A 27486-nucleotide genomic window follows, 5' to 3' on the forward strand; every position below is an offset into this window, starting at 1 on the left:
GCTCCTGCCGTAGTGACAGGCTTTGTGCCTCGGGTAGAGAAGGCACTTGTGAAACTGCAGTGAGATGTTTGGGGGAAACAGAGTTCCCAGTGGCCCTGGGGGTTTTTCTCCACTGCAGAGCGTGCTGGTGTCCCAGCACCATGTGCCAGCCCAACCCCACCAACTTTCTCTTGGCATGGGAGCCGAGGGCAGCTCCACTCTCTGGCAGGATCTGGCCTCTCTGCAGCAGGATGTGCCCTCTGCAATCAGCAGAACAGGGCGAGAAACCCTTCCTGTGTGGCGGCTGGAGGTGTCTGCAGAGGAAGCAGCTCCACAAGCAGCCCCATAGGAAACTAAGTCAGCAAGGAAGGGGCTGAGGCTGCCACTCCCAGGGCAGCTGTAGGGGCTCTGTCAGCCCCACTTCCCCCTCATCACCCTCTGGAGACTATCTCAGGGTGCTGGGCAGGATTCCTTCTCCTTTCCTCTCAGTGGCAGCTCAAAGCAACAGAGACATGCTCCAGCAGCTTGGGCTGCTGCAGGGACAGTGTCTGGGTGGTGGACAAAGGGGCAGGGTCTGGGGCCAGCCTGCTGGGCAGGAGCTGCCTGGGCACAAGCAGTGCTCTGCAGAAGATTCCAGGTTACCTCTCAGGGTTGTGTGTGTCTGCTGAGCCAGCAGCTGGCTGCTAGGAACCTGGCATTTTCATTCATGTGTTATCAGATCTTTTGGCTTTCAAAGGGTAGTTAGACCTCAGCAGTGCTGGAGCATCAACATGCTTGGAGATAGGCTTCTTGCTGGCAGATGAGGGCACAGCAGTAGCCCAGGACAGGAGATCATCCTTCTGTTATCAGGGAAGCAGCACAGAGAAGCAGCCTTTGAAGGTGCTCCCGGCTGGGCCCTCATCTGAAGCAGAGATTGGCTGTGAGCAGTTGGAGGAGGAGGAGGGTGGCTCTGAGTAAACCCCACCCAGGGACTGGCTTGCTCTGGTTTGGGCAAGGCAGCCTCGGACCACCTCGGCTCTTGGTCTCCATTGCAGCCTGATCTGGGGACAGCCCAGCCCAGAGCCTGGTGCCTGCTGGTGGGGATGCAGGAGCATGGTTGGGTCCAGCACATCCCCAGCTCCACAGCAGCTGCCCCACACTTGGTCACCACAGGCTGGGACTGGCCTCCACAGCACTGCTTAGCCCGCAGCAGTTTTATCTCTAGGTGTGCACCAGAGCACCGTTAATTAGGTGTTAATTAGATAGCCTCCTGCTCTCCTGCTTGGCTTGGACAGCAGCATCGGGGCTGTGGCTGCAGCCCTGCCCCGGGTGGCTGCAGCCCTGCCCCTGTCTCTCCTGCCCAGGACACAGCTCTGCAGTGCCACTTCGGGCCGGACAGGACGTTTGAAGCCCGCTGGGTGAACTCTTCTGCTGTGGAGTGCCTGAATGTGGTGGTGAGTCGGGGCTGAGGCTGCCAGCCCTGCTGCCCCCGCGGCATGGGGCAGCTCTGGGGGAAAGGGAGGGTCTTGCTTCCTACCTCCCACCCAGCACTGAGACACCACCTCCCCTCCTCCTCCATCCTTCCACTTCCAGCTGACAACCCAAACTCTCCCCTTGGGCAAGAGCTCTGCATCCTGGCTCCGTAGGAGTCTCTGCAGGGCCCAGCCCCACTCCCCTGGGCTTTGGGAGGGAGCTGCTTGTTTACCTTTCTGAGCAGAGTTCAGCTCAGGCAAGAGCATTGGCCACCTTTCCATGCTGCTATTTCTGGAGCTAGCAACCAGCCTGAGAAAATGCTCAGAGGCTCACCAAAGTGTGCTGGAGGGCAAACTGCACCTCTGAAGTGTGGCACACATTTGGGCTTCCACTGGTGGGACATGGTGAGGAGAAGCTGGAGAGGAGCCCTTCCCCATCACATCACTCTGTCTCTGAGGACACAGACTGGCCACTCTGTTGGCTTTCCTGTCACTTCCCAGCATCAGGCAGGGTCCTGGTCCCACTGTGGTGTGTGCCGTGCACCGATGCCCTGTGCTGAGACCTCAGCAAAAGAAAGTAGAAACCCCTCCCCTCCCTCTCTGCCTGCTGCAGATGAGACCTGCCTGGGCTGGGGAGCGGTGCTCAGAGCAGCCTCAGGAGGGATGTTAATCTATGGAGGGTGTGTGGAACCTCCTCTTTCACTGGATGTCCTCAGCTTTTGTGTGTTTGGTTTTCTGTGCACAGCTCCACACGCCAGAGAAGAGCCATCTCTTCCCAGTGAACCTCCAGCTGAAGGACAGCCCAGACAGATTTATTGACAGCCCAGAGACAATGACAGGTCTGAGCTGAAAACGTTTTTATTCCGCTCTCATCTGGTCACTTGAATGGCTCTCAAATCCTGGCAGAGTTGGTGGGTTCAGGAGAGACACCGTGGCTCAGCTGGGCTCAGCGTGGCTGTCTCCTCAGGCACACTCACAGTGTGCCCAGGGACCAGCCAGACACCCTGCAACCAAGGCCTTTGGAGGGCAGCTGTGGCAGGCAGGGACATTGACACTGTCAGCCACTGACCCAGGATAAAAGGTCTCCCCGTGGTAAATCCCAGGGTCTGCAGGAAGCTTATCTGGCATAGAGCATTCCAGGCTGGAGAAACTGCCTTGGAAACAGCATGGGCATGCTGAGGGGGAAGCTGCTGAGAGGGGCAGGAGAGCTGAGCCAAGGCCAGGCTGATGTCCAGGAGAAGGCTCTTGGTTGTCGGTGTGGATGCTGCTGGGAGCAGAGGTGACAGTGGAAGGAGCAGGGTGGGATCCCTACTCTTCCTCACAGAGCTCACAGACCCTCTGTGCTGCAGCCTGAACCTGTCAGAATATTTTGAGCTCCCATGGGGTGCTGGGCTGCTCTGGCTCCTCCTGCCTTGAGCAGAGCAGGCACCCTCAGAGAGGCTGGTGGCCACTCATGGCTGTGTGCATCTTTTATACCATCACCAGTGGAGTTACTCTTATTAGTGATGATGATGTCAGTGTTTATTAGCTTGTTAAACTGCATAGTCCATTGAAGGGTCCCAGCTCTCTCGTGTGGGATGGAAAACCAACCAGTGTAGTTCACTGGGTGGGCTCCAGATGAGGAGAAAGAAGCCCCTGGTGCGATGATGCTGCGTGGGCACAGGCAGACCACCGAGGGCCCAGGGATTCAGTAGCTGCTTCCCAAGCACCTTGAGATCCTCCTGTGAGCAGAAGTGCAAAATGTGACTGTGGCTGTTAAATGTTCTGCTGCACAGTGTTCCCCCGGGGATCAGGGTGTGAAAGCAGCATTTCCTCAGCCTCCCTGGTGTTTGTCTCAGCAGATCCCACACTCCAGCAGCAGAAGGCTTAGGCTGGAGAGGAAATGTAACCCAGGGCACCAGTTAATGAAGGGCTGGGAGCAGTGCAGGAATACGGTGTGGGAGCTGAGCTGAGTGCAGGGGAAGTCAGTGAGATGGACCCATGGTCAGCAGGGAGCAGGGGAAGGAAGGCAGCTGTAGGCTGTGTCCCTGTGGAGGCCACACCATTGCTCTGCTAACAGGCTGGAGCCAGCCTTGCCAAGCAGCTTCCCATGTGGATATGGAGAGCTGGCCACATGCAGCACAAATTGACCAAAGCTTCAGAGTTTGGGTGTTTGTTTCTCAGGGGGAAGAAAAAGGATATGAAAGTGCTAAATTACACTGCAGTGAGAATGAGCACCCAGGCCTGCTGGGAAGCACTCAGGGTGGCAGCTGGGCACTGCCCTGCTGCATGCATAAGCTGCTCTGCTCCCCCCGGCTGTGAGGGGTGCTTGGATCAGTGGGGGGTGGGGACAGCAGGGCTGTGTGACTGCCTCAGGCTGCCCAAAGCTGTGCGAGCCTCGGGCCAGCAGCTGACCCTTTCTGCTGTCTCTGGTGCTGCAGTGGAGGTCTACAACTGTGCGACCGGCAGCGCCGACTGCTCCCAGTGCCTGGGCAGGGAGGACCTGGGGCACCGCTGCCTCTGGAGTGAGAGCAGCTCCAGCTGCAGGCTGCACACTGAGGCCTCCCCTGCCTCGGACGTCTGCCCCGCTCCCGAGATTCGGAAGGTAAGACCCAACCCAGCGTGAAGGGTGGCAGGTGGTGCCAGAGCTGTGGCTGCCAGGGCCGAGGCTGGCCGTGCTGGCAGGGTTGGAGCTGGCTGTGCTGCCTTTGCCTGAGGGCAGGGGAGGCACCCAAGTTGCTCTGGCACAGGATAGGGTTAAGACCAGGGCTGAATTACTGATTGGATTCCCATGCTGTTGAGTCACCTTATGCCAAGCACATCTTGTTAGTGCTGAGGTCTGCTCCTCTGGGTGTCAGTGGGACATCCAACAGCAGCACAGTCAGCATGCCCCAGAGTGCCTGGGGTTGGGAACACTGAGGCAGATTTGTAGGGTGGGCTGAAGGATCCTCACCAGGAACAGTGCTGAATGGAGCAGAGCTGGAAGGTGGCTGTGAGCCCTGCCTGGGAGGTGAGCCCTGAGCTGCTGCACCTGGGAGAGGCAGAGGCACCTGCTGGCGTCATGCATCTGGAAATGAGTTTGGTTTAAGTTGCAGTCAAATGAGTGTTTGTGGGGGGCATTTGAATCTGGGGCTCTGCTTAGAGGTGTAGGGCACAAGCCAACAAGTGTGACCCTGACAGTCAGCGGTGCAAGGGTAAGAGAAGCCTTAAGAGGAGCTCCCTAGGAAAGGAGAAGCTGGAGAGGCAAACCAGAGAATGTGAGCATGGCTTCTGTTCGTGAAGCCACAGCACAGAGGATGGTGGTGGGCATGCCGTGGGGGCCCCAGAATCACAAAGAGCGATTCTGCCTTGCTCACGGGGGCCATGGGCACAGCCATGGGCTCAGGGTGTGAAGGCGAGAAACTTGCTGGCGGTTCTCCTCTGACCTTGCCCTTGGTACCACAGATCGAGCCGCTGCGTGGGCCCCTGGAGGGGGGCACCCTGCTGACCATCCGCGGGAGGAACCTGGGCCGGCGCTTCAGCGACGCGGCAGGCGCCGTGCGGATCGGGGCCGTGCCCTGCGTGCCGCTGCCACACCGATACATCGTGTCCGAGGCGTGAGTGCGGCGGGGCCCCGCTCCCTGCCCAGCCCCGCTCCCTGCCCGCCCCCCGCCCCGGGCCCCGCTCCCTGCCCGGCCCCGCTGCTCACCCGCTTCCTTCCACCGGGCGCAGTGGCAGGAACAGGCAGCTGCGAGCTGTGCCCTGCTGCTCCAGGGGCTGGGTGCCCACCAGCCTCCCCTTTGCCATCCACAGGATTGTGTGCCAGACCGGGGAGGCTCCGGAGGCCTTCGCAGATGTGGTGACAGTGAACATGAGCCGGGAGGGGAGGTCCCGGGAGCGGTTCTCCTATGTGGTGAGTAGCTGCCTCTCGGCTCTTCCTGTGCCGGTCCTCACCCTGACGTTCCCTGCACCCCTTCAAACAGACCTGCAGCCCCTGTGGCCCCAGCTGCCTTAGGAAGTGGCTCTACAACACAGTGTCAGGGTCCCCGAGGAGCAGCTGGTGTTGCTCCTTCACACCTGCTTACCTGAGCCAGCTCTGGCAAACCCAGGATGCCAGCCAGGGTGTTGTCAGGCACAGCCTTGCGCTGTGCCAGCCCTGGCTGTGGTTTGTCCCCACCTTGGCTGTTTCCCCTGCCCCTCTTCTACTAAAGTGCTGTTAAAACCTCAGATTTTCTGAGGCTTGCCAGGTCTCTTTGTGCTCTTGGATTCCCTACCCTGGACTCTCAGAGTTTAGAGCTGCTGCTCTTTGCTGCAGAGATTGTCTTAGCTTTTGCATGGGAATAATGTGCAGGGATTAGACTTGAGCTAACCCTGTGTCATTAGAGAGAGAAAAGCCCTTCATGGTTTTGCTGAGCCCCCTCACAAAGATAACTTTCATCTCTATAAACCTGAGGAAATCTTCTGTTCCTTACCCTTCCCACCAGCACCCTCGTCCCCAGCCGGCTGCTGCTCACAGGCAGTGCCATGCGCCCAGGGCAGAGCCAGCAGGGTGGGTGCCTGGGGGCGGGTTTGGGGGGTCTGGCAGCTGGCTGTCAGGATGTGTGTGCTGACCTGGGCACAGTGCCCGGCTGATTGCCCGGCTGACAAAGAGGAGCAGGACACAGAGTGGGAAGGGGGTGGGCAGCTCCTTCAGTGGCTGTCAGCCCTCTCGGGAATCGCTTGTGAAGGGACCAGCAGTAAACAAAGCAAGAGGGGCAGAAGCCAGGCACTGAGCTCAAACCAGGCCCACAGCAGCATAGTGCTGGCAGTTCTGGGCAGGCTTAAAGAGAAAACTGTCCTTCAGGAGCAGGAGAGGAGCCATTGCTGCTGCAGTGAAAGCTGCCTCCTGTCTGTGTCAGCAAAGCCAGGAGAGGAGAGAGTGCCTTGCTCTGCGTGGGGCAGGAGTGGAGCTGCACGATGAGTATTGCTGGTGTGTTCCACACCATCTCCAAACTAAGCAATGCCCTTTAGTTTTCTTGATTCTCCTCTCACATATGAGGCATGAAGATGGAGCAAACCACACCATGCAAGGCTGGGCTTGGTGAGACCCGAGTCTGCGCCCTGGCTAAGGGGAAGAGCTGCAGGGCTGTGGGAAACACAAGTAATCCTCTCAAACTGCATATCTGAGTGTGGAGGTGAAGGGCCAAGGGCAGGAGACAGCTGCCTGCAGGCTCTCAGGGAGACACTAACGAGCAGGAGGGATTCTGTGGAAATGGACAGAGAGCAGAAAGAGGAGAGGGAAGGCTGGGGAGGAGGCAGGCAGCCCAAGGGCAAGGACAGCTGCCCACACCCGTTTGTGTGGCTGGGGCTGACAGGAGGGCACTGGCACCAGCTGCTGTGGGGGTGGGGCTGCAGCTACGGGGCTGAGGGGGCTGCAGCAGCCTGCAGGTTCTGCAGTGGGTGACAGAGCATTGCCCAGTGCCCATTGGGGGCCTGCAGACTCTCATTTGCTCTGCCCTTGGCTCCTGCTCAGTTCAGAGCAGGCTGCCCAGGGCTCTCCTGGGGTGCTGTGTGTGCAGACGTAAGAGCTCAGTGTTGCATTAGTTATCAAAGCCTGAGGCTCAGGGATCTCAGGAAGACTTCCAGGGGCTGCAGATGCAGATAACAGACATGCTGATGACTGCTGAGCATGGCAAGAGGCAGAGCAACTTCCCCTAGTTCCTGTTGCCTCCAGAGAGCCAGCTTTGAGGCTTCCTTAAGAAGGAGTTTGATATTCAATTATCCAGACCCAGGTGGCTGTTTCCACACATCCCTAGGCCCCCATCCAGAGGGGCTTGGCCATTATCTTTGCATGCAGGAGGAAGTAGATCAGGAAGGGCAGAAGTGGTGGGAGCTGGAATGAATGAGACATTGCCTTTTGTTGATGGGCCTTGAGCTCCGGACCCTGCACTGGAAATCTCAGGGGACTGATGGGATCCTGAGCTGAAACTTGGAGTCATGTCTCCTTTATTGCCAGAATTCAGGGGCTGCAGAGCCACAGAGGTTTTATCTGGTCTCACTGGTACCTCTCCCCTTGGTCTGAAACCCTGCTGCCAAAGGATTTTGCTGTGCTGCTGTTCCAGAGCATCCCAGCACTGGATGTTTAAATTTGCTCCAGCAGTCCCCATCTGCAGTGGGAAGTACCCAGCTGGGAGTTTGCCAGCCTAGAAAACAGATTTCCCCTTCCCTTGTTTCCAGCTTCCCGTGGTGTACTCCATAGCTCCCCTGAACGGCCCCAAGGCTGGAGGAACCAGGGTGACCATCAGAGGCAGCAGGCTGGATGTTGGCTCCGAGCTCCGCGTCCTCGTCAACACCTCCAAGCAGTGCACTGACCTCAGGTGGGACTGGGGCTGAGCTGGAGCCAAGAGTCAAAGTGCTGGGCAGGGTGACTGTGTCCCCTGGGAGACCAGGAAGGGCTGGGTTTGGCTGGGGGGTGCCACTGCATACTGCTTTGGAGCCAGCATAGCCTCCCTGCCTGCCGTCTCCATTTCGGCACCTTGCCAGCCTGGTGTGCCCACAGCAGGCAGCTGTGGTGCCAGGCAGCACTGTGGTGACACAGGCTGAGGCCAGCTGCTCTGGCAAAGTGGCTGCCCTGGGGTGGCTGTGCCCTGGCACTAGCAGCCAGCAGCAAACTGAACGCTCCTCACGCACCCCTGGCAGTGCTGCCAGGCCCTGTGGGTGGTCTGGGAGCAGCACCAAAACCCTGGCAGCGAAGCAGACGTGGGCATCTTTCTCACGTCTGCTGGGGGCAGGAGGCACCTGGTGGCAGGCTCCAGGCCCTTGTGTGTGTCCCCACCTTGTCGGTGGGAAGCAGCAGGAGCCTGCCCTTTCCCTCTGGCTGTGTGGGAGATCAGTCTGGCAGCCTGGGGTGGTGCGACCCGGTTGGCAGGCACTTGGCGCACGGGCACTGGCGTCTGGCATCTGCCTGGTGTCCGAGGGGCGCCTGGCTCTGGCCGTGCCCTGACCCTGCTGTGCCCGCGCAGCCGCAGCGACAGCACCATCAGCTGCACCATGCCAGCCACGGAGCTCACCGGCACCGTGCCCGTCTGCGTCCAGTTCGAGAACAGGTCCTGTGCCAGCCACAACCTCACCTTCAAGTACGAGAGGAACCCGCTCATAGCGGGCATCAGCCCCACCAAGAGCCAGCTCAGGTGAGCCCCCTCCCCGGCACCCGCCCTTGCCTTGGTGGCCTTCGCTGGGCTCAGCCTCTCCATTCTTGCTGGAGGCAGGAGCGGGCAGAGCTCTCCCGCCAAAGGGCAGAGCTCGCTGGGGTGCCCTGCTGCAGCCTGCTGCGGGCAACCTGAGCTCACCCAGTTGTGCCTTGAGACACCCAGGGGGCAGATCCTGAGCCAGCCCCACGTCAGGAGCCTCGGCAGTGGCTGAAGCACAGCCAGCAGGCAGGGAGTGGTGTCAGGCCCCATGCTACACTGCTGACTTCATTCCAGAGCTGACACAAGAGAGAGGGTCAGATCCAGGCTGGGAGGAGAGGGTCCTGCTGTGAGGGAGAGGCCTTCTCAGCTTGCAGGCAGGTGCAGAAGGGCACCCACTGCAGAGTGCTCTTGGGGTACTTTGAGGTACTCGGGGCTGGAGCAGGAGAGGTCTCGCAGGTCAGGGCTGCCTGTAGCTTATTACAGGTCAGCCCTGGGAGCGGTACCGTGCAGGCATGATGGGTGCTGTAGGGAGGTTCAAGAGGGGCTCCGTGGGATGCTGAGGATTTGTCTGGGCAGGAGCAGTGCTGGAGGATAAGCTGCGAGTTACAGTTGTGGATTTCAGCCTTCCCCGAGGTCACTACGTCCTTTTCAGAGTGTGTTGCCTTTCATTTCATGTCTCTCTGTGGGGTCTCAGGCTCCTGTTCCTGGGGATCCCATGATGAAATACCCCTTCCCTTGGCTGTGGAGCCTGCAGACCCCAGGGCTGTGCCTAGTGCCCAGGGTGGGAGCAGCACACTCCAGGTCCAGTCCCTGTGGGAACACTGATGGCACGGCTGGCAGTGCCACCTCAGCTCCTCCAGGCTCCTGAGCTGAGGTGGTGCCCAAACAGGCACAGAGGAGGAGTGTCCCTGCCCAAAGCCCCAGGGGAAGCCCCAGGGTATTTCCTCACCAGCCTGGCCTGCTCTCTTGTGTTGGCAGCAGTGGCTGAGTCTCAGAGCACAGAATGTGGCAGCAGGCTCTGGCTCGCCCTCGCTCTGCTCTGTGCTGGAGCAGGGCTGCTGACCATGAGGGGTCAATAACTTGTGTGAAATCCAGCTGGATCCGATTTGCCTTTCCATGCTGCTGAAATAATCCCTGTGGGCGAGGCTCACAGTGGAGCACAAGTTGGAAACTCCTCTGCAGATGTGACAGGGTCTTGGCTGGGAGCTTGGATCACAGCTGCATGGTAACATCCACAGAGCCCAGAGAGCCTGACTGGAACCCTGTGCCCAAAGGGGTCTCCAGACAGCAGGGTTGGTAGCTCCCTGACAGATAGTCCAGACAGATGGGATGTGACCAGAGGAAGGCAAACCCAGCACATGGCTGCTGCTCTCCAGCACAGACGTGTGGTGCCAGTTCCCCACCCTTGCTCTGCGTCAGGGCCCTCTCGTTAGTGTTGTTAATTGAGTGCACATTCAGAGCTCTGTTCCACATTCCCCAGGCAGCAGATCCAGAACACAAAACAACTTTCAGATTTTCATCTGAATCAGAAGTGTCTGGGAGGTGAGGGATCCCTGCCAGCTTTGAAGAGGTCTCTTCCCTCTCCAGGTCTTCTCTGCAGGTGGCTGTGGGGCAGGGAGATTCTCCTGGCCTTTGCTCTGAGGCACTGGTGGCCTGGGCAGCCTGCTGCGTGGCACTGGCATGCAGAGGCAGGCTGCCCTTCTGGGAAGCAGGATTAAGCAGGACAGTTTGCTGCTGCTAGAAGAGGTACCCCCATCCCACCACAGCAGCTGCTGCTCCTGCCTCCTTCCCTGATGTCTTGGGAGCAGTGTGGATGCTTGCTGCAAGGAGGACTTTGGCTTTGGGTTGTCTTTTTCTGCTCAAAGGAAAAAATCCCTGGGAAAAAGAGAGCAGGGAGCTGGCTGCTGTGCTGTCCTCCACAGTCACACTCTCTCTCTTCCCCTCTCCTCAAAGTGGGGGCAGGATCATCACCCTGGAAGGAAGAGGCTTTGAGCTGGTCCAGAACGTGTCCATGGCCGTCCGTGGCATCGGCAGAGAGCAAACGGTGAGGGTGCCCCTGGGCACGGCCTGGCGCTGTGTGCCCGGTGCTGAGGCCCTCCCTCCAGCCTGAGCTGGCAGCGGGGCTGGTGGGAGCGCTCGGGTGGCAGTGCCTGAGGGTCACTCTCCTGCTTTCAGAGCTGTAAGGTTCAGAGTGACACCACCATCACCTGCCCCTCTCCAGCCGCCTCCAACGTCACTGCCGGCGGCAAGCCTGCGCCGGTCGATTTCTACCTCAACGGTCGCCGCTACGCCGAGGACCGCCCGGCCCTGGACGAGGAGATGTACCCCGAGGAGGCCCTGCACATCAGCAAGTTCAGCCTGGATTACTATGCTGACCCCCAGTTCTTCACAGCCAAGAAGGAGAAGTGGATCAAGCACCATCCTGGCGAGCCCTTGACTCTGGTTATACATGTAAGGGAGCCGCGCATCGACCCCGCTGCGGCCAGGGTCTTGTCTGCTCCCAGCTGGAGACTCTTCAGCCTCCAGTACCAGCACAGAGCCTGCCCACACATGCAGGAGAGAGGGGTGGTAAGGATGGGAGAGGCAGGCACAGGCAGTTCTTGCCCAGCCTCCTGCACCTGCATCCTCTCACCAGGAGACAGTGTGACCCAAGGATGGCCTGTGGGGCTTGATGGCAGAGAGCAGTGTGTGGAGGATGTGACAGCAAGGAGCTCAGTGGGAAGCTGGCCTGAGGCCAGGCAGGTGACAATGGGATTTACTCCTGCAGGAGCAGGTCCTGCATGCAGCTTGGGTGAGGAGGAAGCTGGGGTGCAGTGGCTGAGCAATGTCAGCGGTGACTCAAAGGCCATTGTTGGCTGCAGGATTTCCTCCTGGGTCCCTGCTCCTCAGCCCCTGCAGCCGTCCCCCAACTCTTCCACATCCTTCCCCTTCCCAGGTGGGTGCTTCCCTCCTTATCTGCGGTGTGCAGCCAGGCCAGGTCAAAAGCAGATTGTCCCAGGTCCCGTGGGGGGCCTGCCCCTCCTGTCCCCAGTGCTGAGTGAGGAATGGGAAGCAGGAGCAGGGGAAGTGGCCTGGCTCTGGGCTTCCTGTGGGGCATGGAAAAATGTGCCTGGTGAGGGACAGTCCTCCCAGGTCTGCAAAACAGCAGGGAGCAGGGAAAGGAAAGCAGGAAAACAGGCTGCCCTTCCGACCGCTGCTCCGGCTCTGACCTCCTGGCTCTGTTTTTGCCACCAGAAAGAGCCTGACAGCCTGGAGCTGGAGAGCAACGAGTACCAGGTGCGCATCGGCCTCGTGTCCTGCGAGATCCAGATCGTGTCGGACAGAGTCATCCACTGCTCCGTCAACGAGTCGCTCAGCACCGCCCACCGCCAGCTGCCGGTCACGGTGCGTGCCGGAGCCCGGCGGGGCGCTAGGGCCCTGCTGCCAGACCCGGCCGGGCCGTGGGCAGGACCTGCTGGGCATCAGGGGTGCTGGGAAGGTGTCTGGAGCGGTGCCCGGGTGGCTCCCTGGTGGGTGATGGAGCACGGAGGGGGCTGTGCTGTGGGCGGCAGCAGCTGGCTGCTGAGTTCAGGGCCGGTCAGCTGCCGCAGGCTGGGGGAAGCCCAGGCATGTGACTGGTGGTCACTTGCAGTCGTCTTCCCCCTGCCCCTCATGAGACAGCCGTGGGGGATTTCCAGGCAGTTCTCAGGCAGCTGGCCTCTTCCGCCAGCAGCAGAGCTGCAAGCAGGCATGAGACTCCAGCCAGGCAGCATGGAGCCACTGGAGGGGGGTCCCTGCAGGAGTACCTGCGGCTGCAAGGCTTCATCTTGCTTCCCAGGGGCTGCCACGGTATCACTGCCCACACGCCCAGGGCTGTCCAGCCTCACCTATGCAGCACTCAGTGCTCTGTCACTGCCCTTTGTTCCACAGAGGACTCGACTCACCTGCTCTGCTCACCCTTGGCTTCCCTCATGCCACCGCACAGGGCTGGGACTATGGCTCTTGGTAGTTGTGAGAAAACGCCTCCATCTCCATGGGCTGCGACCCTGCAGCCCCCTCCCAGGGTGTGGGTGGGGAGGAGGAGGAGTAAGGCTTCAAAGGAGGTTGAGAGGGCTGAGAACTCGTACTGCCCAGGAGAAGGGCACAGAGCTGCAGCAGCAGCTCACTGCCAGGGCTGTCCCGCTGGCTGGCTGCAGCCTGCCAGAAGCTCTGCTGCATGCTGGAAGGGTGGCAGTGCAGAAGCAGCAGAATCTCCCAAGTCCTTCTGTTGGGAATTCTGAACTGGGTAAAGCTTGTGTCTTGTGGGAACCGAGAAACAGGGAAATCCCTTCGGGGAGGAAGAGGGATTTGTGAGTTCGCTCATCTTGGTCTGGCGTGCAGCATTTGGGGCGGTGCCCAGGCAGGTCCCTAGGAAGCATGGACATGGCAGCTAGCCCTAAGGCAGCTACTGAGTGTGCCACCAGTGAGAGCACAGCTGAGTGTCCTGCCCCTGAGCACTCACAGACCCTTCCTCCCTGGTTTGACTTGCCTCCTGCTGGGCCTTTCACAGGCAGCAGCTGCCCTTACAACCTCCTTGCAGCAGCTTGGGGCCAGACTGGTGTGGTGGTCCCTGCATGATGTGCACCAAGGACAGGCCTCAGGGGCTGCAGAAGCCTCACTGCTGGTGCAGGTTCCCCCTGACAAGCTGTGCTGCCTGGTGGTGTGACAGCCTAGGCTGTGCTCCTGCAGGTGGTGGAGCCTACATCTGCAGAGAGCAGCCCTCTGAAGGGTGTCCCACTGCTGATCTTAGTCCTGGCCAGGAACCTGGGTGGGCCTGTCCTGAGGAGGTGGTGCAGGGGCAGGCCCATGGCAGATGGCATGGGGCAGCAGGGGCTGTCTGTGAGGAGCAGCTGGTGGGGAAGATGGGGCTCCCAAGCATCCCTGTGTTTTGGGGGTCACTTCTGAGCAGCTCTTTGGGCAGTGCTTTAGGTGACCTGGATTTTGGTGTAGCTTAGCCCCAAGGGGATGCCATTTGCACCCTGGGAGGTTGTGAGACAGCTCCATTCCTAAGCTGGAGCATGGTTCCCAGCAATTCCCAGGGTGGCCCCAGGAGTCCTGCCCAGCCCAAACAGCTCTCCCTAGGAGTGAAATGTCCTTTGGCCCTGGGCCCTTCTGCACCCCTCCATGTGCTGGTGACAGGAATGTTGTCATTTAACCTGCACCCTAGTTAATTCCCCTCATTGAGCAGTGCAGATACACAGGAGGAGCTTGCTGAGGCCTTCAAACTCATTTTTCTCATGACCAAGCTGTTTAAACACTGAATTAAACAGTAAGTGTGGGATTTCTCTTCTGGCAAATGCAAAAGGTTGAGCTGGTAGGGAGAAAAAAGACTCCAAACTCACTGAGACTTGCTTCACTGCAGCCTTCTAGAGAGCAGAGGTGGAGGTCCTGAGGCTAGGCAGGGTGCTGTGCAGGCTGCCAGACAACCTCTGCAGATGCCTGTGTGCTGCTCGTGGTTCCTTGGTCTCTCCCAGCATCTCAGCTCCAGCTGGTGTGCACAGGGGAGGAGACTGAAGCCCTTGGTGCTGGACACTGCCTGGAGGCACCAGCCCAGAAGCCAAGAGCCTGTCTAAGGGCTGGGACAAGGGTACAGTGAAGCTTGGAGCTGCAGGAGCCTGGCCAAGAGCTCCAGCACTGATGTGAGATGTGGGTTGGGAGTGGCTGCAGCACCTCCTGGCACCCAGGGCAGTACCTGGGCCACAAGGTCACTGCTCCTCTCTGCTCTCCTTGGTTATTTTTTGTTCTCTTTTTTTGTGTTTAAAAAAGCTCAAAGTTTCTTTCCCCTTCTTCTCCCAAGTGGCTTTTGGAGAAGGGGGAGTTCAGCTAGGAGCCAAAGGGCCATCCAGAGCTTGATGCAGTTGGGTGATCAGTGGGTTCCTAGTAGAGGTAGTCCAGGCAGTGCTACGTGGTGCAGTGAGGTCTCCCAGGAAGGGTCATCTCCTGGGGGGGAGCCATGACATTGGCTGGAGCCTGAGACTGCCACCAAAGGCCTGTGGTGGCCCTGGGATGGGCACCACTGCAGTAGTGCAGCCTGTTGTGAGCTGGCCTCTGCCCACCAGAGCTCATGGGGTGGGAATTGGGTTTTTCTGAGACATGAAGCCCTGAGGTGCAGCAGGGAAAAGCACAGCTCGGGCTCTCCCAGTGTCTCCTCCAAGCCTGGTGGGCTGAACCAGCCTGCTCAGTATGTCCTTGGGCAGAGGTCTGCCCAGCAGTGCCCTCCTTGCTCAGCCTGTGAGCTGCTTGGCAGCGTGCCACTGAGCTCCTGCTTTTTCTGCCTCTGCCTCCCTAGATCCAAGTGGGAAAGTTCAACTACACCATTGCCACGCTGCAGCTGGGGGGAGGAGAGACTGCCATCATCGTCTCCATCGTCATCTGCAGCATCCTGCTGCTGCTCTCTGTTGTAGGTGAGGCAACAGCTCCCAGGCTCTGCCAGGGTTGTTTCCTTGCGTGTGGAAGGGGGAGGTGACTCACTCACAGGTTAGGAGACCTCTGAGTGCTGTGCTGTGCAGTGCCTGAACCTGCTCTGGGTGCAGCAAGTAGCCACTCTTTGTACAGGCCCACGGCAGCGCCCGGGATCAGAGGCTCCTGCGGCACAGAGCATTGGCTGCCTGAGGCCACAGCTCTGTGCCTGGAGCCTGTGACAGTTACAGACGTCCCTTTCCCCCAAACACTTCACAGCTGCTGTAATACAGAGCAAGGAAAGGTGTGAGAAACTGCTTCTGGACTTGTGCTGGCTGGAGCAGGCTCGGGCACAGACATGGCTGTGGCAAACCATCCCCCGAGGCCACCTAGCCCCAGGTCCTGTCATCAGTAACAGCCAGTGACAGGTGCCTGGCAAAGCATGTGGAGAGCAGAGCTGCAGATCTGGAGCAGACAGAGGAGTTTGCCAGGCTGGCTGTGCAGCACACCTGTGTCCCCTGGCTCTGGTCCCTGCTCATTGCATGCCCAGAGTGGCTGTGCAGCCAAACCTGTCAGCTCCCAGCACACCAGAGGCTTCTAATTGGGGCTTCATCTATTTTTAATAAAGATTATCATGCCCAGCATTTGTGAATGCACCACCTGACAGACCTCTTCCTGGAGGCATGGGGAGAGCGTCAGACGTGAAGGCTCTCATACAGGTGGTGAGCATCTTACAGTCTGTGTTCATTAATCAGCTGGAACACGCTGATGTGCAGCTAGGCTGGATGCAGAGAGCCCAGCCCTCGACTGAAGGTGACAGTTACAACCCCATCATTGCATTCCAGCTGGTTTTGCTTATTAACAAATCACCAACAGCTGCCTGATCAGACACCAGGCTGCTGGAGGTGTTAAACCAACACTGGGTTTAACTTCCTGCATCCCTGTTGGCAGGGGACTGCCCTGACCCCCGCTGCCGCTGCTCCAAAGCCCCAGTCCCAAGGGCTCGTTGCTTCCTCTCTTGCAGCCCTCTTTGTGTTCTGCACGAAGAGCCGCAGGGCCGAGCGGTACTGGCAGAAAACCCTGCTGCAGATGGAGGAGATGGAGTCACAGATCCGCGAGGAGATCCGCAAAGGTGAGGCGCCCTGCTGGGCACCGGCAGCCGGCGCTGGCAGGGAGGTGCCCGAGAGGCAGGGCTGGAGCTGTTCACCTTCTGCTCTGCTGAAGCTCCTGGAACTCTTGACAGGAGAATTCCTGCTGTACCTTTGGAGCTTCAGCAGGGTTTGTGAGTGGGGCTGCGTGGCTGCCAGCGTGGCTCTGCCACCGTCCTGCTGCCTGGGCAAGCTGCTGATCTTCAGTGCCGCTCCTTCCCCTGCCTCTGGGTTGGTGGCCCTTGGCTATGGCAGAGGGCTGCTCAAAGGCCACTCTAATCTGGTGTGCTTTGTGGTTGAGTGCAGCAAGAGCTGCAGCACGCTGCTGCTAGAGCAGTGGGAGAAGCAGCCTGAGCGCCTGCATCTGCTGTCCCCACGGCAGGTGACTCTGTGACATCAGCCAAGCTCCTGCTGCTGTAGAACCAGGCTGGGGCTGATCTCCTGAGGGCAGGGGAGATCTTCTCTCAGTGCTGTGGGACATGATGCGTAGAGCCGATGGTTAAAGCCTGATGATGATCTGCTGCTTCTCGAGTCCTGCTGCAGCCCCCTGGAGGGATCGGCTGGAGCAGGCAGGGGGGGACATGCCACGTGTTGCAGTGCCAGCCTGCCTGTTGTCCCAGCTGGCAGAGCCCTTACTCTCAGTGGGTCTCTTTGTGGCAGGCTTTGCAGAGCTGCAGACAGACATGACAGACCTGACCAAGGAACTGAACCGCAGCCAGGGGATCCCCTTCCTGGAGTACAAGCACTTTGTCACCAGGACCTTCTTCCCCAAGGTGCTTCCTTCTCTGCCCAGGGATTACAAAGTCATCCCACTGCTCTGCGTGTAGTTGTCACAGATTCGGTCTTGGTTCTGGTCAGAAGTGGAGCTGCAGCTCCCAGGCTGTGAAGTGAGGCTGCCTTGCAGGCACACGGTGTGAGCCCGGCAGTGGCACAGGCCTGGGGGGGTGGCTCACCCGTTTGGTGCCGGTGGCCATCTCCCACATGAGCAGGTGCTGGGGACTCCCCAGGGGCTCCAGTGTCACCCCGCTCTGAAGCTAGGGTGGGGCTGGAGGTGTATCTGCATTCAGGGCGATTTTTGCACCCCACAGTGTGCCACTGAGCACGCCCAGCTGCTCTGCTCATCCTCAGGAGCTTCTTGGGTGGCTCTGCCCCTTTCTTTCCTCTCCACCAAAGGCTCCCAGTCGGATGCCCAGTCCCAGTCTGTCTGCCCAGTGTCCTCCTCCAGACGCGCTGGTGCCGTAGCTGCCGCCCCGGCTGCCCCGAGCCGCCGCCGCCGCCTTTCAGCCCCCAGGCAGCTGCTGCTGAGCAGCTGATTTACGGTGGCAGTGTCAGCAGCAGCCACTGCTGGGGGCCGAGCCAGCCGTTCCCTGTGTATCCATCCACACGGCAGGCTGCCCTGAGTGCTGGAGGTGTAAACGTTTCCCACCTGTTTCCGGAGCTACCTATGTTAGAGCACCCAGAGCTCCTCTGTTGTGACTCGGTCTTTAATGCTCTCTCCTGGGGGACTTTCCTAGCTGTCAGCTCAGTCTGTGCAGCCTCCCTGCCCTCGCAGCCCTGCGGCTGCGCTGGTGTCTGCCTCCCCCCCGTTCTTCAGGAGGCCCTTGCAGTGTTGCAGGGCTCCTGGCCGCTGCAGGCGTGTTTGCATGCTGGGTGGTCTGCACTCCTCAGGCTGTGTGTGTCCCCTGCCTAACGCTGTGCTTGCTTGCAGTGTTCCTCACTCTACGAGGAGTGCTACATCCTGCCGGCACAGCAGCTCAGCTCCCAGGGGGGCTCCCAGGCCCAGGAAACCCACCCGCTCCTGGTGGGGGAATGGAAAGTGAGTACCCCCCGAGAAAGCCACTGCTGGGGGGCTGCTGCCCAGGCTCATGTGTGCCAGCACTGCCAGGCGTTCTGTGGGGCAGGGGTGTGCACCCACAAGGTGTTCCGGCACTGCCCTGCCAGGGAGCAGCCTGGCTCTGCTGTTCTGCAGCTGAAGGCTGCAGCAAGATCTGCTCTTAACACCTCATGAGGCTGACCAAACCCAGTCCTTTCCACTCCTCCTTGTACACCTGCTGGCTGCCCTGGCAGCCCTCAGCCGCACTTCCTGCGGTTGGACAACGTCCATCTTGCAGCAGGTAGCCCAGAACTGGCTGTGGCACTCCAGGTAGCCTCACAAGTGCTGAACAGCCACTGCCACCACCCTGCCGGCCATGTGTCACACCCAGCTGTGTCCTTGCCAGGAGAGTCTTCTGCTGAGGGAGTCAGGGGTCTTCAGCTCAGCAGGGACATCCTGGCAGGCAGGAAGGATGCAACAGGCAAGGGTTTCTCACTCTGCTGTCTCAATTCTTCTTTAGATCCCTGAAAGCTGCAGGCCCAACATGGAAGAAGGGATCTCACTGTTCTCCACCTTGCTCAACAACAAGCACTTCCTCATCGTCTTTGTCCATGCTCTTGAGCAGCAGAAGGACTTTGCTGTAAGAGACAGGTATGAGCTGCTTTGGCATGAACCAAAGACCTGGCAGCTGGGGACACTGCCTTACCCCTGCTCTGCAAGCAGTCCAGCCTGTGTCTGCAGCCATGCCTTCCAGCTGGAGGCTGTCACACCTGCCTCCCACTATTCCAGAAGCCATGAGCTTGTGGTATCCTGAGGAGCACCAAAAGGTGCAACCAGGCACTTGCTTGTGGCTGTTTGTGTGCCTCAACCTTTGGTTTACCAGTAGGAGGATGTGAGTTGACCCAAGGTCCTGCAGCACTGGAAGAGGGTTTGAAGGTTTAGCACTCCTGGGGACTCATGAAAGCTGTCTGAAATGCTGCCTCTGTGTTTTGGGGGTTTGGTTGATCAACAGTTGGGTCTTACTGGATTGGTGTTGAGTCTTGCACAACCCTCTGTTCCAGGTGTAACCTGGCCTCCCTGCTTACTATTGCATTGCATGGGAAACTGGAGTATTACACCAGCATCATGAAGGACCTCTTGGTGGATCTCATAGATGCTTCAGCTTCCAAAAACCCCAAGCTGATGCTGAGGAGAACAGAGTCTGTGGTGGAGAAGATGCTCACCAACTGGATGTCCATCTGCATGTACAGCTATCTCAGAGTAAGAGAACCAGCTCTGCTCTTGGTGGGGGGAGCTCAGTGCTGTGTGGGGGGAGCCAAGGACCTGAACGCTTCTTACCACTGCCCCGTGAAGTTCACTTGTGGCTGACCAGCTCCAGTGTCCTGGAAGGCTCAGGTGTGGAGAAGCAGCCTTGAGTTGCTTGTCCACTTCTGCCTGGGGGGTTGGTGAGATCAGCCTTTGTGGCAGGACAGAGCATGGATGAATGCCTTAGAGAGCCACAGGGGAGCTGAACAAGAACCAGCCTGGCCTGAGGTCTGGAGCTGGTTCCAGGTCCTGGTTGTTTCTGACGAGCTCACGCAGCTACACCAGTGGTCACTGCCAGCCTGGCAGCGTCTCTGAGCAGGGAGCCCAGGGACAGTGACATGGGGCAGAGGCTGGTGCCTGGTGGTGTGGGAGGTGTCACCTGGCTCCACCCTGGCCAGACCACAGCAGGGGTGGTGGGGTGTGTGTCCCCAAAGTCTGGCTGTCTTCTGAGGGTAAGGCACGTGAGTGTGTGTATCTTGGAGCACATCAGCAGCCCATCTGCTCAGTGCTTTATCTCCAACGCTTGCCAGTTCGGGGTGGAATTTCCCAGAAGAATTGAGCAATAACTTAATTGATTCCACGGCAGTTAATTGGAGGACACCCCATTGTACCCCCAAGGGAGAGCCTTGACAGAGCCTTGGAAAAACTTCTGTTCCCAAAGTGTTTGCCATAGCTGCAGATGTGATTCTTATTGTCCTCAGCATCTCCCAGTGTCCTCTGATCCCAGCTGATGATCGCTTCTTGTCCTGCAGCCTCTGGGTTTGCAGTTCACAATCTTTTCGTTGCAGCTCGTGTAATTAGGCAGCACAATGATGACAAAGTTACAGCAGGAAGGAGGGTGGCTGTGTGCTGCAGCACCATGGTCCAGGCTGCCTGAGCAGAAAGGAGTGAATCAGTGAATGTGTTTTAATCCTCAGTTTTGTGTCTGTAGTTAAACCATTGGAGGAAGAAAAAAGTGCTGACCTCTCCTTTTGGAGAGTGGAGACCACATGTGAGGCACTTGATCCAGCTCCAGCTTATGCTAAAAATGGACATTGTGCAAGAAAGCTTTCTCAGGGAAAAGAAGAGGAAAGAAGTTGAGTCTTAGTACACGTGCCTGGAGCCTTGGGCACATTACAGAGCTGATCCATGGCCAGGAGCTCCCGTGTGCCAGTGTGCTGGGCAGAGAAGTGCCCATTGCTATGGGCTTGGCCAGGGTTGGTGGCTGGACTGGTGGCTGTCCCTGTGGCCAGGGTGCTGCTGGTCCAGGCTGTGAGCTGGCTTTGCTGTGCTGGGAGGCCCCATGCAGGGAGGTAGAGGAACAGGGTAGGGATGGGAGCAAGCAGGTCTGTGGTGGCCCTCGATGGAGCTGTTGGGCCACCGGCTGCACCTGTGTTCCAGCCTGCTGCAGGCAGGTCCTCAGCAGAGGACCCAGCTGCATCTGGCTTTGCAGTCTGCTCCTTCCTTTGCCTGCCCTGTCTCATCTATAGCAGTCATCCCTGCACAGCACAGGGTGTCTGTGCTGCAGGGCAACAGAGAGCTGCTTTCAAGAGCCTTTTGTGTCACGTGTGTGAGGGTAGAGGAGAAGCCACGCTGCCTGCTGGAGCCTGGAGGAGGCAGAGACCTGATCAGGCAGAACTAGTCAGTGAAACATCCCTCTGACTGCCCCAGGTGCAGGGCTCTGCCAGGGCGTGGGGGTCTCGGTGCGCGCTGGCAGAGCCAGGCCCTTGCCTGGCACACAGGGGACGGAGCAGCTGCGGTCAGAACGGGGCAGCTGCTCAGGCTGGGCTCAGGGCTGTGCCCAGCCCGCGGGAGTGCTCCGAGTGCTCCTCCTCTGCCCTTAGAGCCAGCGCCCCACGCCCAAAACATTTGTTTGCTGTTACTGCTCTGCCTCATAGCCCAGCCCTTTGTGTTCTGGGGGAAGATGGTTTGCAGGAGCTGTCTTCAGCTGGGCAGGAGCTGCAGGCCGCAGTCACCGGTGCCCTGCACATGTGGAGGGCACCTGAAGGCGAGGCGCTGATGGGGAGGTCTGGCTCGGTGCGTGCAGAAGGTGTGATGGGGAGCTGGTGGGATGCTTCCTGCTGGGGATAGGGTTCAGAGGGAACTGGCAGCATGTGTACAGCTGCTGCAGAGCTGAGAGTCGTGGATAAAGCAGTCCAGGTGTCTGCTTCCTACTACAGCTCTGGGGGAAGGCGCCGAAGAAAAAGCCTTCCCCATCAGGTGTTGTGGTACTGTGGTGCCTGGCTCCTGACAGCGTCAGGGCACCACTACTTAGAGCAAAACTAAGGTCCTGGAATTCAGCTGTTAGGTCTGGGCCCGAGCTTCCCAAAGTCTTGCATGTGGGATGGAGCTGAGTTTGGTTCTGCACAGAGTGCACACAGATCCTCACCATCCCAAAAGGAGCAGGCACCTGGGCCAAGCAGCTGTGGCTGTGCTTTTCCCACCCCAGCCTCACCAGGACGCGCAGATGGCTGCACTGTGCTGCAGGGAGGACATCCCTGAGCGCCCGTCAGCCTTGCTCCCAGGGCAGCAACATCTGAGCCCAGGCTGTGCTGTAAAGCACACAGCCCCTAGCCCTCCCACACCGGCGAAGCGGTGCCAGCCGTGCCAGCCTGAGCTGTGCTTCCCATTACTGCTGAGTGCTGCCAGGGCCCCGCGGAGCTGCAGGAGCCTGCAACAGTTCAGTCAGAAATGAAAATGAGCTCTCATTAAAATACAGTCACAATGGGAGGAAAAAAGGCCCCAGACTGTGTTTTTTTAAGGGTGTTTTTGTCCTGAATCAGCACTGATCTCTCCTAGTTCCACTTCCTTTCTCCAACCAGCCAAGTCCAAAGCCAGTTTTGGTTTGTTTCCAGAGGAGCTCTCTGAACAATGCTTGAGGTTTCCAAGTTTGCCATTTTATCTCTCGGCCCTGCCTGCCAGCCCTTCTTTCCCCCCTTTGAAATTTGCTCTCTGATTAGCACTTTTGCAGATTTCCACAGCATCCCACGGTGCCTGAGCCTGGAGGCCAGAAAGCCAAACAGAAACAGTATCTGGCGTGGGGCTGCCGTCACTTCCTGCGCGGGGCTGGTCCCGCTCCTGCAGGCTGCGGCGGGTCCCAAGCGCCCTCTCCTCTGTGTCCTGGAAAGGTGGGAGCTGCCCCATCCCTGGAACTATTCCAGGTCAGGCTGTTTAAAGCTCTGAGCAACCTGCCCTGGTTGCAGATGTCCCTGCTGACTGAAGGGAGCTGATGACCTTGAGGTGTCCCTTCCACCCCAAACCATCCCGTGACTGTGGCTCCATGCTAAGGCACTGCACTGCCAGCCCAGCTGGCACAACCTGTGCTGGTTTCAGGCTGTGAAGGGCTCCTGCAGTAGCAGCTCTTTGCTGACGGGTTTGGAGGCAACAGTGCTGGCAGCCCCTCACGTCTCTGTGGTCAGAGCCAGGGCCAGAGCTTCCCACAAGGATGGGGCAGGCTCCAAACCCCAGCACTGAATGTGCTCCTGGGCCGGTCCCTGCTGTGTGCTCACACATGGGACACAAGCAGAGATCCTCTGCCTCGCAGGATCACCCTTGGGGCTGCCAGCACCTCTGCGTGGGGTCAGCCTGGCAGCGCTCTGCAGTTCCATCACAGGGAGGCAGATCCTGCAGCCTGGGCAAGTCTGTGTCACCCCTTGCTCATTACCCCACACTCCTGACTTGCTCTCAGCAACCAACTATTCTCTGTGGCCTCTGACACTTTCTCTGCTCTGCTCATGATCCTCAGCTTCTCCAGGTCCCCACACCTGCAGGTCTGTCACGGGGCTGTGCCCTCCTCCATTTCCAGCACCAGTGGCTCTGCTCCTGAGCCCAGTCTGTGCTGCCTGCTCAGCAGGAGCATTGCAGGAGGTCATTAAACCCAGCAGAAGGCCCAAGAAGCTTCCCTGTGTTGATAAAAGAAGTTGTCCTGGGAAAATAAAGTGGGTGCAGCGTGGGCACAGATGGTGCATGCCCACCCACCGCCCTGCTGCAGTGTCTTGGCATCAGCCGCACCGACTGCAGCCGACTCAAAACTGACATCAGACTAATTGCTTTAGCAATTATAGGGCAATTAGAATAGAAGAAGCACCAAGTCTTAATTAAGAAGCAGATTGAACAGGATTTAGCAGCTCTCACTGAGAAATTTCAGACTCAGTTGGTATCTGTTGTCTTGAGGAGGCTTCGGATGGCAGCGGGCACAGGGTGTGGCGCTCGGCAGTGCGCAGGAATTTGCACTTGCCTGGCTGGAGGGAAGTGGCAGATGAGGGGCAGGGAGGGTGGGCTGAACTCCACCAGCAGAAAGCTGCCTGAGCACAGCGCTGGTGCTTGCCTTGCTCACCAGCCTGGCAGGCAGCGGGGGCCTGGCATCAGCGTGCAGCTGAACCGCGGCACAGGGCTGGTCCCTGCTGCACTCTCTGCTCCTCGCAGCCGCCTCACCCTGCAGGACAGGGCTTGGTGCATGGAAGGGGTTAACTGGTGCTTGCTCCTGTGGCTTGGGAACGGCCTGCTGACCCTGATCCTCTCTGCTGTGCTGTGACCAGGGCTCTGCTTTGGTATGAGAAGCATGAACTGGTTCCCAGCGCCGCAGGCAGGCAGAGGGCTCCCTTCCATGGAGCTCCCTTCCGTGGAGCTCAGTACCGGCCAGGCAGCCCTGGAGGGCTTCACCCGATCCCTTCACGAGAAGGCTGGGTGCCCAAATCTCTCTGTAGACCTGGATTTTTGTGCAGTCAGTCCCCATCCTGCTGAGTGCAGGATGCTGTACAGGCTGTGCCCTGTCAGAGTGCAGGGAACATCTCTGTGCCAGTGTGTGCCAGAGCCTGCCCGAGCCCACGCGAAGTTTCGGGTGTAAATCAGAGCATCCATCCAGCCTGTGCTGAGCATGCTGCACACAGATTCCTGCTCAGCACTGCTCTGGCCAGGGGACAGCAGAGGGGGCACAGGCTGCTGGTGGCATCCACAGCCCCACTTGCTGGAGAAGCAGTGGGGGGTGTTGGTGTGGACAGTCACGGCTCACCCTCCCCAAAAGCCTCCTGGGGCTGCTGTGGGCTATTGTGTCCCTCCCCCATCTGTGCTGTCACGTTGCCATGAGTCTGAAAACTTCAGAGCAGCTTCAGGGGGATGCTGGGGGGAGCTCTGGGTGCTGTGCCTAGAGAGCCCAGTCCTGCTCCCTGCAGAGTGCATGCACCTCCAGTGCCCATGCAGAGCCTGTCCCACCACGCTGCTGCAAGGAGGTATCAGCAGCAGGTCTGCTCAGCTTACCTGGTGCTCTTCCCTTCCCCAGGAGACAGTTGGAGAGCCTTTCTTCCTGCTGATCTGTGCCATCAAGCAGCAGATTAACAAAGGCTCCATCGATGCCATCACGGGCAAGGCCAGGTACACCCTCAACGAGGAGTGGCTGCTGAGGGAGAACATCGAGGCCAAGCCTAGAGTGAGTACCTGCACCCCGGGGGGCAGTGGGCACAGACCCCTTTGGGGTGGTTGTGCCAGAGGCTGATTAGAGCTTGTGCCTGCAGAACAAGGCTCGTAGTGGCTGTTTGTTTTCACATCCATCCCTTGGCACCTAGGCTCAGGACAGGAACGAAGAGAGGCAAGGAAGTGAGTTCTGCCATATTCAGAGTTAGAGCCACAGCTTTACCCTTGCCAGCAAAAACCCATCATCCCTGGCAGCAGGAAGGCACCAGCTGTGAGCCCAGGTCCTGGGGTGGGAGCTCTGCCCAGGCTGTGGCAGGAGTGCTGCTGAAAAGAGGCTCTGCAAAACGCCTCTGGAGAGGGCAGGCAGGGCTGTGCCTGCAAGGCGTTCAGCTCCCCCGAGGCCTGATGCTTCCCACAGCTTGGGCCAAATCCTGCTTGCAATAGCCTGGCATCAATCTGGAGCAGCCTCAGTGTGCTCAGGGGTTACCCCAGATGGGCTTCACTGTAACAGAGCAGGCTGGGGCCCCACATCCACTGCAGGTTGCCAGCTGAGCTGTCAGTGTCCAGCACAGTCAGTGGGGGCATGGTGGGGTGCAGCAGGGGCATTCTGGGCAGAAGTGGCAGCTTCATAATTGGGCAGGGGCAGCAGGGCCTGCTCTGTGAGAGGAGCAGTGTGAGCAGGGTGTGTTGGAGGAAGCAGCAGCTGCTAGGGCAGTGCTAGCTCGCTGGGTAGCCTCCATGTTGCTGGTAACTAAGCTCACTTTGGAGAACACCCTGCAGAGTGGCTTGGAGGGGGCCCTGAGCAACTGGCTCCAGTTGCTGATGGCCCTGATCACTGCAGCAGGCTTGGACCAGATGACCTTGAAATGTCCCTTCCAGCCCCGAGCAGTCTGATTCTGTGGTGGTGCACAGTGTGAATCACATCTCCATTGGCCTCCACCACTGCATTCACAGTGCTTGTAGTCAAGGATGCTGCAAAGCTGTTTGTAAAACAACCTCTGGACTGTGCAGGTCCCAGCCATGACTCTTGCAGGTCCTTCTGAGGCAGCTCTGCTTGTGCACAGCCAGTGCCCCTGGCCCCTGCACCCTGCTGCCATAGGTTTGCCAGCCAGGCACAGCTTATGAGAGGAGGTGGCACCTGGGCTTTTCTTCCCCTCTCTTGGCTGGCATGGCAGGTGCTCCCAGAAGAGAGGAGGAAGAGTTGCTCTTGTTGCCTGCAGCTTCCTGCAGCAGTAGCTGTGCATCCTGGGGTCCAAGCTGGTGCCTGTGGCAGCCCAGAGCCACTCACAGCTGCCTGTCCTGCTGTTGAGGAGGCTCTCGAGCAGGTTGCTGGGTGGTACTGGTGGCGTCTCCAGTGCTTTAGCAGACCCCAGCCTGTAGCATGTTTGGATAAAGGAGCTGGGCCATGGTGTCAGGGGGAGGCTGAGCAATGAGCCTTAGCAGCCTCATTAGTCAGTGGCTGGAGCCAGGGAGCTGTGCTGGGAGCTGACTTCTCCTCCCGCCCCGAGGTGGTCTCTGCCCATCAGGGCTAAGGTCCATTAGCAAGGCAGCAGGGACAAGGTCTCAGTGTCACTGCCTGTGTCCTCCTGGCTCCATCAACAAAGAGGGGCTTCAGCCTCCTGGGCTGTCAGTCAGTGCCTCTGGCTCATGCTGAAGCCCAGATGACCTCATTTGCTGAGCTTGGTTTCCAGCAGCACGGGGCCCAGAGCACACCAGTGAGAGCCATGTGGGTGCAGAGCCTGCCTGTGTCCCTGGGAGCCAACAGGACTGGGAAGGTCACCCCAGCTCCTCCTCTGCCTGCAGAACCTCAACGTCTCCTTCCAAGGCTGCGGGATGGACTCCCTGAGCGTCAGGGCCATGGACACCGACACGCTCAGCCAAGTGAAGGAGAAGATCCTGGAGGCCTTCTGCAAGAACGTGCCCTACTCCCAGTGGCCAAGGGTGGAAGATGTTGACCTTGGTAAGGACCAGGTGCTGGCACCAGCCAGTCCTTAGAAGCAGCTGAAGCAGCCGGTGCTGCAAGCAGCTCCTGGTGTCTGGCAGAGGGCAGTGAGTGAGGCAGCGCTGGCAAGAGGGCAGGCAGCAGGGCAGCCTTTACCTGAGCATGGTTCTCAGGAAAGGGTAGGGGGGCCAGGTAGTGGTGGGCAAGAGTAAGTGGGCATAACTGGAAAGAAGTTTGAGGAAAGCCCAAGTGGAGCACAGGGACTTGCATGCTTTAAAGGATTAGCCCCAGAACAGGTCCCAGCCCTGGTACCCTGAGGCTGCAGGTGGCTTGTTGGCACCTGTCTGTCCGTGAGCAGCTGTAACTGAGCCCTGGGGCTCCTGCTCACACACACACTCAGGCCATTTGTCTCTTCAACTCCTTCTCCCCATGTTTAAGAAGGATCCAAGCCAGTGCTGGTGAGAGAAACCCACACTGCCTGTGGTGCCTCATGCCAGGCCATGGCAACGTCCCCTGGTTGGGTTAGTGCCAGAGGGAGCCTCCAGAGAGGAACACCTGGGCTGGGGCAGGGACAGTTGGTGCATGTGGCATGTCCCCTCCTAGGCACCTGATTAGCTCTGCTCTGTGGGGAGTCACCAGCAGCTGCAGTGGCCACGGTCACTTCAGTGCCAGGTGCTCCATGGGGCAGTCCCACACCATCCCCACATGAGAGGGGAAGGGGAAGAGCTGCACCTCTCCATCTCTCCAGCAGAGCCTTTGTCACCTCTCCTAGATCCAGGTCTGCTCTAGGCTCCAGGGCTGACCTTGGAGGCTAAACATGTGGTTTCCCAGAGCCCCAGTGGCCTTGGCAGCAGAGCTGTGCAGCCCCTGAGCTCCCTGTGGCCAGCCCTGGCACCCCCACACCGCCTGGGGGCTC

The 27486-nt window shown here is 59.0% G+C and overlaps 1 protein-coding gene across 1 annotated transcript in view; it reads left to right on the plus strand.

Annotated features, from left to right (window-relative positions):
- PLXND1 (plexin D1) overlaps positions 1–27486 on the plus strand; it is a 68731-nt gene that overhangs the window by 28647 nt on the left and 12598 nt on the right. The window contains exons 10-27 of the mRNA XM_068157726.1: positions 1323–1412; positions 2176–2269; positions 3851–4014; positions 4854–5005; positions 5202–5301; positions 7605–7744; positions 8390–8557; positions 10511–10601; positions 10733–11008; positions 11792–11941; positions 14865–14979; positions 15999–16106; positions 16783–16895; positions 17831–17938; positions 18456–18586; positions 18997–19195; positions 24498–24644; positions 26432–26588. Coding sequence (XP_068013827.1) covers positions 1323–1412; positions 2176–2269; positions 3851–4014; positions 4854–5005; positions 5202–5301; positions 7605–7744; positions 8390–8557; positions 10511–10601; positions 10733–11008; positions 11792–11941; positions 14865–14979; positions 15999–16106; positions 16783–16895; positions 17831–17938; positions 18456–18586; positions 18997–19195; positions 24498–24644; positions 26432–26588 — 2503 coding nt within the window. The remainder of the gene's footprint in view (positions 1–1322; positions 1413–2175; positions 2270–3850; positions 4015–4853; positions 5006–5201; positions 5302–7604; positions 7745–8389; positions 8558–10510; positions 10602–10732; positions 11009–11791; positions 11942–14864; positions 14980–15998; positions 16107–16782; positions 16896–17830; positions 17939–18455; positions 18587–18996; positions 19196–24497; positions 24645–26431; positions 26589–27486) is intronic.

This window comes from Melanerpes formicivorus, unplaced genomic scaffold, assembly GCF_026170545.1.
Source record: "Melanerpes formicivorus ecotype bairdi unplaced genomic scaffold, bMelFor1.0.p_v2 SCAF_38, whole genome shotgun sequence".
In the NCBI taxonomy this organism is placed as follows: Eukaryota; Metazoa; Chordata; class Aves; order Piciformes; family Picidae; genus Melanerpes; species Melanerpes formicivorus.